This window comes from Akebia trifoliata, chromosome 10 (genome assembly GCF_017979445.1).
Source record: "Akebia trifoliata isolate Shusen 1 chromosome 10, ASM1797944v1, whole genome shotgun sequence".
Taxonomy (NCBI): Eukaryota; Viridiplantae; Streptophyta; class Magnoliopsida; order Ranunculales; family Lardizabalaceae; genus Akebia; species Akebia trifoliata.
Genome location: NC_141384.1, coordinates 23,485,579 through 23,497,104, shown reverse-complemented (window position 1 = coordinate 23,497,104; position 11,526 = coordinate 23,485,579). Strand labels below are relative to the sequence as shown.

The 11,526-nt window shown below is 38.0% G+C and overlaps 1 protein-coding gene and 1 non-coding gene across 2 annotated transcripts; one reads left to right on the top strand and one right to left on the bottom strand.

The window, feature by feature from the left end:
• Positions 1-10,326: 10,326 nt before the first annotated feature.
• LOC147393338 (uncharacterized) lies at positions 10,327-11,526 on the bottom strand. The gene has a single exon (XM_086455105.1). It carries the CDS (start codon positions 11,524-11,526, stop codon positions 10,327-10,329), a length of 1,200 nt encoding a protein of 399 aa, XP_086311231.1.
• LOC147393339 (small nucleolar RNA R71) lies at positions 11,315-11,422 on the top strand. The gene has a single exon (XR_015182465.1). It is a non-coding gene; the product is annotated as a small nucleolar RNA R71 (small nucleolar RNA).

Here is an 11,526-nt window from a genome sequence, read left to right as displayed (position 1 = left end):
CAAACTCTGGGCATTTAAAAAAAATCAAAATTATTGACAGAAAAGAAAGAATATTAAACAAGGGGCATTTTGGGAAGTCGAGCCTTTTACCCTTTCTTTCTAAATCATGTCCTAAGCTCACTTATTAAGTCCTCCTGAATGATAATTGACTCGGTCAAGGTGTAGGGAACTAACAAGCTATCGAGTTGAATATTCAAGATCATTGAAAAAAAAAAGCCCGCTAAGTCGAAAACCTGAAAAGGCGATTTAGGCAAAATTAGGGTATAACCATAGAAAAGAAAACCTGCTAAGTTGAAAACCTGAAAAGGCGACCTAGGCAAAAATCAAGGCATCATCAGAAAAAAAAAATAAAGCCCGCTAGATTGAAAACCTGAAAAGGCGATCTAGGCAAAAATTAGGGCATCATCAAATGGGAAGAAAGGTCCCATGAAGAAGAAAAATTCAGAAGGGAGCTTGTGTAGAAACTAAAAAATACAGAACTATTCAAGCCACAATATTCATTTTTCAGCCAAGAACTCACATCCGACGAAGACAATGTTGAAATCGAAAAAATCAGAAGTCATCTTGAACATTGTAAGATCTTCAAAAGTATTTTTACTTATCCAAGTGCTCGATAATGGAAGATGTAGAATCATCAACCACTTTGAAGAGAAAGATCTTCTATTCTAATATTTATCAAGATTTTTTAAGTCCAGCTCAAGCACTTCTCAAAAATAATGATCAATTCTTTATTGTGCATATGATAATCTTAAGAGTCTTAAATTTAAGGGAATGTCAATTCTTCTATTTGTCATACATTAGAGTTCATATTTTTCAAACGTAATCTACTCCATCAGTCTCATAGTCAAGTTCCAGTTAAAGCCAACCTTGAAACTAGGGGCAATTTTGAAAGTCATTTAATTCTAAAGTTTTGTTCTTAATCACATGAAAAAAATGAAAATCTTACTTAATAGTCCGATGAAGTCCGATGATAATTATGAATCCAGATGCATGATAAGCCAATAAAGGCATGATCTTTCAAACTTTGAGCTCTATTTTGAATCATAGAATGAATTAATAGGATTATTGATGAGTAGGTTTTATACTTACAAATTAACCACTTTTAAATATAATATTTTGTTAATTTTAGAGTCTTTTAGTTGTTTTTATTTAAGTTTAGTTAGTTTTATACTTTTTATGTGTTTATATATGTTTATTTGATTTTTATGCTTATTTTACAGATTAGGAACAATATGGAACATTGGGATAGATACATACATTTAGAAGAAATTCTGACTCCAAATTGGTTCACTCTCGGAAGAAGGAAGCTAAGCATACAAGCTAAAAAGTCTTCAAGCCGCAGCTTGATAGAAAACGAGGCCGCGGCGGGAATTCAAGAATGGCATAACAGAAATATAAAAATACAAGCCGCGGCATGATATATTGGGAGGCCATGGCCTGCTTATGTTTTCAGCTTTACACGTTAATTTGTGGTGACCGAATTAGAGACGGATTTTGGGACTCTTAAACCCTAATGACTCCATATCTATAAATAGGAAAGTTTAACCCTTATTTGGGAAGAGAAGTTTTGGGATTTTTCTTGGAGGCACAAGATCGAGAAGGAGGACGAGAGCTGGAGATTCGACTTTTGAGTTTTATCTTTCTAAACTTTATCTCTTCTCTTGATATTTATAATCTCTAAGAATGGCTTAATACTTTTGTGATTTTGTTTTCTTTTCAAGGATGAACTAATTTCTATTCTAGGGTTATAATGGAACCACAATTCTACCTAAAACAATTCTAACTAAAACACAACTCTAACTAAAAGAACTCTAATTAAATACTAACTCTATCCAAATCAACCCTTAAAAAATTCTATAAATAGAGGTGCTCACACCCTATTTTCGTATCAAATCATAAACCCTAAGAGAAGTAGGTCTAAAAGCCCCCTAGCCTCCCTAGAACCCTAGAATAGAAATTAGTTCATCCTTGAAAAGAAAACAAAATCACAAAAGTATTCAGCCATTCTTAGAGATTATAAATATCAAGAGAAGAGATAAAGTTTAGAAAGATAAAACTCAAAAGTCGAATCTCCAGCTCTCGTCCTCCTTCTCGATCTTGTGCCTCCAAGAAAAATCCCAAAACTTCTCTTCCCAAATAAGGGTTAAACTTTCCTATTTATAGATATGGAGTCATTAGGGTTTAAGAGTCCCAAAATCCGTCTCTAATTCGATCACCACAAATTAACGTGTAAAGCTGAAAACGTAAGCAGGCCATGGCCTCCCAATATATCATGCCGCGGCTTGTATTTCTATATTTCTGTTATGCCATTCTTGAATTCCCGCCGCGGCCTCGTTTTCTATCAAGCTGCGGCTTGAAGACTTTTTAGCTTGTATGCTTAGCTTCCTTCTTCCGAGAGTGAACCAATTTGGAGTCAGAATTTCTCCTAAACGTATGCACCTATCCCAATGTTCCATATTGTTCCTAATCTGTAAAATAAGCATAAAAATCAAATAAAAACATATAAACACATAAAAAGTATAAAACTAACTAAACTTAAATAAAAAAATTTAAAAGACTCTAAAATTAACAAAATATTATATTTAAAAGTGGTTAATTCGTTGGTATAAAACCTACTCATCAAATACCCCCAAACTTAACATTTTGCTAGTCCTCGAGCAAAACAAAAACAAAGAAAAACCTAACTACGAGAAAGAAATCTAAAATAAAGAAAACACAAGTGATGATACTAGCTTGATTCTCCACACTTGCCTCAAAGATTATGCAAATTTCACAATTCAAAAGAAAACTTTAGAAATTGAAACAGTCTAGATTTTCAACCCAAATGTCATTCAACCTCACCTTGAACCATCCACATATGTGCAAACAACCCCTTTTCACTTAATCAGTTTTCAACTCAAATCAGTTTATGCAATCAAGAGTAAACACAGATGATCTCTAGATATTGAAATTGATGAACTCCATAGGCTTACTTTTCATGCTATTCTCCACTAATGTAGGTTGTCACTCAATCAAGAATCAATAGGACTTTTATTCAGCTTGTAATGTGTGGCTAGGTTAAAGGTAGGATAAAAGGAAATTTTGTGGTTAGATCACCCCTTAAACACCTCAATCTCTTAGGATTCTCACAGAGCGCAAACTTACATTTCAACATCAAGTCACTCCGCATTCTCAATCTTGTTTCACTTCATTCCCTTGACAACCTTTTATTCACATTTTTTTTTTTACTTATAGCCCACTGCACCCCCAAACTTATCTGATTCAATGCATTCTTTTACAAGAAGGGATGTAGTAATAAGAATTTTTTTTTCCAACATAAGTATTTCCGAACCCTCAACTAAATATTCTTGAAACTTCGCTTTCCACATTCCATGAACTTCACCTTCAACCCTTATTTGCATAGCTCAAAATTATCCAGTAGTAATCAATATGCCTAAGAGGTGATGGGTCAAATCTTGGAAAAATTAGACAAAAAGGCTTGGTTAGAGTTGTGGGTGCCAAAGAAAATTAGAAACAAGGCTCAATGGGGAAGACTAGTGATAAAATCAACATAGGTAAGCTTAAAAGGCTCAATCGATCCAAGAATGGCCTAAATCATGTCCCTAATCAAGTGCAACCTAGGATTTCGCCTCGAGTAACAATCAAATAAGTTCTAGAGTTCATTGAGATCATGGATTACTTTCAAAAGTATAAACATTCTCCAAGTGTATCAAACAACCAAGTGCATCAAGATTATAAACTCAATGTAAAAGAGTTCAAAATAAGGATGAATTTCATCAGAGTTAAGCACACAGACAAGTTAAACCTCCATCATTTTCTAAGAATCATGTATGTACTAAATCAAAATCATTATCATTGGCTGCAGATTATCAAGCAAAAGTCATCACAAAATAAATATTTTTTTTTTTAAGAATAGAAATTAAAACTAACTTAAACATGCCAAACCTAAACTTAAACACGCCAAACCTAAACTTAAACACATGAAAGCAAACACAAAAATCAAAAAAAAAATTTCAGAAAAATACTACTCACACCCCCAAACTTAGTTATTGCATTGTCCCCAATGTAATCAAGTATAATCAAAAGTAGGTGAAAGCACTTCCCTGAAAAAAATTTTCGATGGTTAAGCTTCATCTGCATCATCCATCTGAGCCATCTTCATTGATATTATCATTCAATCCCGACGGTGGAATGAAATTAGGCGATCCAAGATATGGAGGCATCGTTGGAAATCGGTCTACATCGATGCCGTTGTTGATAGCGAGTGCTCGTATCATGACATCCAAGTTGTTGTGGCATTCATGCTGATGATAGGCTTGTTGCGCCAGCCACGTTGTTTGACGTTGAATGTGATCGACATGCCATTGGCGATATTCATGAAATGTACGCCATTGCTCTACTTGTTGTTTTTCCAAATGGGCAAGACGGTCTGATAATGTGCGAGGAGGTAATTCTGATTGTGGTTGTGGCTGCTGGGACGAACTAGCTCCTGAAGTGTCTTCTACCTCTTTGAATTGAAGAATTATACGGGCTACAAGCTCTCGAGCTGGATGGAGCACTTCTTCTTCTTGCTCCATTGTACTCCCGCTATGCGACATAACTCAGTGATCAATGAAGGGAAAAACAACCCACCACTATTCGATCGAATGCAGTGCACTATCGACTCTTGAATGACACGCCCCACATCTATTGATTTTCCTGTTATGATGGCAAACAACAAGATGGCCCTGTCTTTGGCCACATCGCTCAAATGAGTAGTAGGCATCATTCTTGCTGCAAGGAAGTAATGCCAGGCCTTTGCTTCTCTATCCAGAGTACCTCTTGGAAATTTTGCACCCCCGTCTCTTGTCGTTATCCATGCAGTGCCAGGCTTGGCCAATAACTTAATTACTTCATTCAAATTTGGACCATTTGTAAGGTATGTCTGATAGTCATCATTATTAATGTTGTGAAGTTGATAATACCTGTTGATTGTTGCTCTATCGAAGGATACTTGTTTGCCCCTCACAAAGACCTTTATCCCTTTTCGCTCTTCGACATTTGCATAAAATTCCCGTACCAAAGGAACCACAGCCGGTCCCAGTTGTGCACAAAATTTTGACCACTGCCTCACCTCGATGGTTCTTGTTATGTTTATCAGAACATCAGACCCATTGCCATTGATTCCTCTTTCCGGAATTGGTTTGTGATGGATTACCAACCTTTCATACCTCTCTTGTGCTTCACGGCTCACAAACTTGTTATCTAATGGTGGTGATGAAGCGGCATATCGTGTTCTTTTCGGCGCCATGATAATATTCAGTAACACGTTTACCTTTCACAATCGATATCCCAAACGTTAGGATTTTATTGATCACTTTAAGCACCCACAATTGGAATCACACGTACAACTAATGCCCTTGCGAATATCCAACACACATCATATACTTCATACCGCTCCCAAGATTTTAAAGTGAATGAACCTATCTAGTCTCTAGCATTGTCACAGAACTTTCCACAAACACCTGGTAGGCACAAAAATTGACTTATCTTCCGAAAACCAAGTAAGACCATCCACTGTCACTAATGACCGTTCATATTACAGCACAAAGTAGTCCACCAATGGAACATCCATACACTCTCCCCCGAAATCAAGCAATCAACTCTACCGCTCGATCATTCAACCCTTAAAGAAATCAAACTCTCCCAACTACAACTATTGAAATCAAACATATAATTTCCCAACCCAAATGATCGAAATTTTGATCACATTAAGCAATATAGGCTAATCGATTGACATACTTGAGAGTAAAACCGGAAAGTACCTCAGTTGATTTGTCGAATCGGCAAAGACACTCAATAGATCCACTGAACTTGATGGACTAGCTCTCATGAAGTTGATCTTTCTATAGCCCCCCTTTATTATGGAGAGGGAGATATAAGAATAGTGCTGGAGAAGAAGAAGAGAGATGAAGAGGTTTTCTTTCGTTGAGACACGAAGAGACTGTTGGTTGTGAAATTGGGTAACAATAGAAATAGTAGGGCAAATATACCCCTTTTCTATGTGGGTACGAGTTCGGGCCGAGGCCTGTTAGAATATCATGCCGTGGCCCGCCTTTTTATGTTGTTGATCAGTTCTGTCACAGACCAAGGCCTTGGCCTGAGAAGAGTTAAGCCATGGCATCCCTTTTAACATTTCTGATCAGTTCTGCCACGGACTAATGCCTTGGCCTGAGAAGAGTTAAGCCATGGCATCTTCGAACTGTAAGATCAGAACTGCTGTCTGTTTTAGATGTAGCAATTGGGATTGAAGAAAGGCTTCTGCTATTAAAATATGTGCTGCCAATGACTTGTGCCATGTTGCTAATGTAGTTGATTTGCTTAGATACTCCCAACATGTTTCAACACAACATAATAAAATTAAGAAGAATTCTAAATATTTTAATAAAAGCAAACTAAATAACTTTTTTTTTTTTTTAAATTTTTGAAAAAAAAAAAAAATTAACGAAGAATAATGAAAATCAACATAAACGAAGAGAGAGTTTAGAGCACTTGGGTTGCCTCCCAAGAAGCGCTTGTTTTAAAGTCTTCAGCTTGACTTTCTCTGAAGTCACACCGGGTTCGCTAGAGTGATGGTGGATTTCTGACGATCAATCTCACCACCCCAATAATGCTTGAGACGTTGCCCATTTACCTTGAAGATATCCTTCGTGATTTCATCTTGGACCTCAACAGCTCCATGTGGGTATGCTTTAATCACAATAAATGGCCCTGACCATCTTGATTTGAGCTTACCCGGAAAAAGTTTCAAACGAGAATTGAATAAGAGGACTCGTTGTCCTGGCTCAAAATGTCTTTCTAATATCTTCTTGTCATGCCATCTTTTGGTTTGCTCTTTATACAACTTGGCATTCTCGTAGGCGTGGAAACGGAACTCATCCATTTCATTGAGTTGTAGAAGACGTTTTTCACCTGCGGCTCTTAAATCAAAATTTAAGTTCTTTATTGCCCAAAATGCCTTGTGTTCTAGTTCGACCGGGAGATGACACGCCTTACCAAAAACCAACCGATAAGGTGACATTCCAATTGGTGTTTTGTAGGCGGTCCGATAAGCCCATAATGCATCGTCTAAGCGTTTGGACCAATCCTTGCGAGATGGGTTCACAGTCTTCTCCAGAATCCGCTTAATTTCCCTATTCGAAATCTCTACTTGACCACTAGTTTGCGGATGGTAGGCCGTAGCGATCTTATGAGTTACCCCATATCTAGTTAGAAGGGCGTCAAAATATTTATTGCAGAAATGAGTGCCTTCATCGCTGATTATTGCTCGAGGAGTGCCATAACGGGTAAATATGTTCTTCCTTAAAAAATTTAGCACCACCTTAGCATCATTCGTGGGCAATGCAGCCGCTTCCACCCATTTTGAGACATAATCGACTGCCACTAGAATGTAGAGATTATTATAAGAAGAGATGAAGGGGCCCATAAAATCAATTCCCCACACATCAAAGATCTCCACCTCTAGAATGTTATTAAGTGGCATCTCATGTCTCTTTGAAATATTACCAACCCTTTGGCATCGATCACACCTTGAGACAAAGAAATGCGCATCTTTGAATAATGTAGGCCAATAGAACCCTGATTGTAGCACCTTGGCTGCGGTTCTCTCTCCCCCAAAATGGCCTCCATATTCAGATGAATGACAATGTCGAAGTATGTCTTCAATTTCTTCTTTAGGAATACACCTTCTTATAATCTGATCTGCACATTGCTTGAACAAGAAAGGTTCATCCCAAACATAATACTTGACATCATGCAAGAATTTTTTCTTTTGTTGAGAGCTTATCTCAGGAGGGAACAATTTGCTAACGATAAAGTTCACGTAATCTGCATACCAAGGCAAATTCGTTTGATTACAAGCAAATAGTTGTTCATCTGGGAATGACTCATTTATCATAGTCTCATCATTAACTTTTCCCCCATTATCTAGCCTTGAGAGATGGTCCGCCACTTGGTTTTCAGTCCCCTTTTTGTCCCGAATCTCTAAGTCAAACTCTTGTAACAAGAGCACCCACCGGATAAGTCGAGGTTTTGCATCTTTCTTGGCAATTAAATACTTGATAGCGGCGTGATCGGTAAAAACAATCACCTTTGTCCCGATGAGATATGCACGAAACTTATCAAATGCAAACACAATTGCTAGCAACTCCTTCTCAGTGGTGGCATAATTCAACTGTGCATCATTTAATGTCTTGCTAGCATAATATATAGTATAAAAAATTTGATTTTTCCGTTGGCCTAGAACCGCACCAACAGCAAAATCGCTAGCATCACACATAAGCTCAAATGGGAGATTCCAATCTGGGGCAACAATGATGGGTGCTGACACTAATCTTGCTTTCAAGATTTGAAATGCCTCAAGACACTTTTCATCAAATTTGAAAACCACTTCTTTTTCCAACAAACTACAAAGCGGTTTAGAGATCTTCGAGAAGTCCTTAATAAAACGCCGGTAGAATCCAGCGTGCCCAAGAAAGCTTCGAACACCCTTAACGGAAGATGGCGGTGGTAGTTTTTCAATAATCTCAATTTTTGCTCTATCCACCTCGATTCCCTTACTTGATATTCGATGGCCGAGGACAATTCCTTCTTGTACCATGAAATGGCATTTCTCCCAATTCAACACAAGATTCGTTTCTTCACATCTTTTGAGAACTAATGCCAAGTTCTCCAAGCAAATATCGAAAGAATCACCAAATACCGAGAAGTCATCCATGAATACCTCTATAAAATGCTCTACCATGTCAGAAAAAATTGCCATCATACACCTTTGAAATGTTGCCGGTGCGTTGCACAGTCCGAAAGGCATCCTTCGAAATGCAAAAGTTCCGTAAGGACAGGTGAACGTTGTCTTCTCCTGATCTTCTGGTGCTATAGCAATCTGATTATATCCTGAATATCCATCCAAGAAACAATAATAGGAGTGCCCCGCTAGTCTATCAAGCATCTGATCAATGAACGGCAAGGGAAAATGGTCTTTCCGAGTAGCTTTATTTAACTTCCGATAATCCATACAAACACGCCACCCAGTTACTGTCCTTGTTGGGATAAGCTCATTACTATCGTTCATCACAACAGTCATTCCTCCTTTCTTCGGTACACATTGCACCGGGCTCACCCATGAGCTATCAGAAATAGGATAAATTATGCCCGCATCAAGCCACTTGAGAATCTCCTTTTTCACCACTTCCTTCATAATTGGGTTAAGTCGACGTTGGTGCTCAATAGAGGGCTTATGATTATCCTCCATAAGGATTTTGTGCATACAAATAGAAGGACTAATCCCCTTTATATCCGTTATGGACCATCCCAACGCTTTCTTATACTCTCTCAACACCCTTAATAACTTATCTTCTTGTTCAGGATCAAGAGAAGCAGAAATAATAACCGACAAAGAGGATGATTCACCAAGGAAAGCATACCTCAAATGACTAGGAAGAGGCTTGAGCTCTAGTGATGGCGGTTCTTGAATTGAAGGCTTCGAATGAGAACCCAATGATGGCATGTCTAACAATTCAAACTTTGGCTTAGAACGAGTGAATTTTGGCGTAGCCTCCAAGTAATTCACCAACTCTAAACTGTCCTCATTGTATGCATTAATTATTGCTAATTCAAGCTGATCAAATGGGGATTTTTCTTCATGATTATGTCGAATACATGTGTCCACTACATCAATTATATAGCAATCTTCAGGCTCTTCAGTGGGGAACTTCATAGCTTTGAAAACATTAAACTTCACCTCTTGATCTTGAACTCTCATAGTAAGCTCCCCTTTTTGCACATCAATAAGAGTTCTACCTGTGGCTAAGAATGGTCTACCAAGAATGATTGGAACATCCTTATCCTCCTCCATATCAAGAACAATAAAGTCCACAGGGAATATAAATTTGTCAACCTTAACAAGCACATCTTCTATTACCCCCCTTGGATACTTCAATGATCTATCTGCTAATTGGAGTGTTACAGTAGTAGGCCTGGCTTCTCCCAATCCCAATTTTTGAAATATAGACAGTGGCATTAGATTAATACTATCCCCCAAATCACACAAAGCTCTACCAGAGAATTGGTTACCTATTGTGCATGGTATAGTGAAGCTCCCTGGATCCTTAAGCTTTGCTGGAAGTTTCCTTTGAATGATAGCACTGCACTCTTCAGTCAAACCCACTGTTTCAAATTCACTCAATCGCCTCTTTTTAGTCAAGATATCTTTCAAAAACTTGGCATAACTTGGCATTTGCTCTAAAGCTTCAGCGAATGGGATATTAATATGCAACTTCTTGAAGATATTTAAAACTTTGCAAACTGCTCGTCATGTTTTTGTTTCTTGAAACGTTGAGGAAATGGTGGGGGTGGGTTGTAATGAGTAATATTTTCTAAGCCCGGCTTGTTATGATCCTGGTTTGTAGTTTCTTTCTCTTGCTCACCCTTCTCTTTAGAGACTGTTTCTTCTGCCACTAAAACATCTGGTTCCTTGACAACATCATTAAACTCTTTTCCACTCCTCAATGTGATAGCATTGCAGTGCTCCTTACCATCTCTTTTTGGATTAGTCTCGGTATTGCTAGGCAAGGTTCCTGGAGGACGGTAGTTAATTGTTGAAGCAAACTGACCCAACTGAATCTCCATATTCCAAATAGAAGTTGCTTGGCTATGGAGTTGAGTTCTAGTCTCTTTCATGAACTGCTTAGTATCTGTCATGAACTGATTAGTGTTTGTTCCCATCTGATGTACTAGATCTTCCAAAGAAGGCTTCTTTTCTCTAGGGAGAGCTTGAGGATGATAACTCGGTTGAAACATAGGCTTTGCAGATGAAGAGGCCTCAACTTGATTACTATTACTCCATGAGAAATTCGGATGATTTTTCCAGCCCGGATTGTAATAGTTAGAGTATGGGTTATTCTGCCTACTACCAACAAAATTGAGAGATTCTGGATTATTAGGGCACATATCTCCCAAATGATTGTCTCCACAAATCTCGCATGTAACGGTAGGAGTTTGAATAGCATGAACTCCAAATGAATCAATTTTCTTAGATAGGGATGCAACTTGAGCAGTCAAAGCCGTAAGAATATCTAATTCATGCACTCCTGCTGTTCTTCTTGGATTCATCCTCTCTGTATGGTGTTGGAAGTTGTTAGAGGCCATCTCCTCCAATAAATTATACCCATCCTCAAATGTCTTTGCCATAAGAGATCCACCTGCTGCAGCATCAACAATCGTTCTAATAGATTCAACCAACCCATTGTAGAAAATTTGGATGATCAACCATTCCGGTAAAGCATGATGAGGACATCTCCGAAGTAAATCTTTGTACCTCTCCCAAGCTTCATAAAGAGATTCACTGTCCAACTGCACGAAAGTAGTGATATCATTCATCAACTTTGCAGTTTTTGACGGTGGAAAATATTTAGCAAGGAACTTTTTCGCCAAGTCATCCCAAGTGATAATAGATTCCCTTGGCAATGAGTTCAACCAATTCTTCGCCAT

Coding starts and splice junctions, on each gene's coding strand:
- LOC147393338 (XM_086455105.1), bottom strand. CDS start 11,526: ATGGCGAAGAATTGGTTGAACTCATTGCCAAGGGAATCTATTATCACT.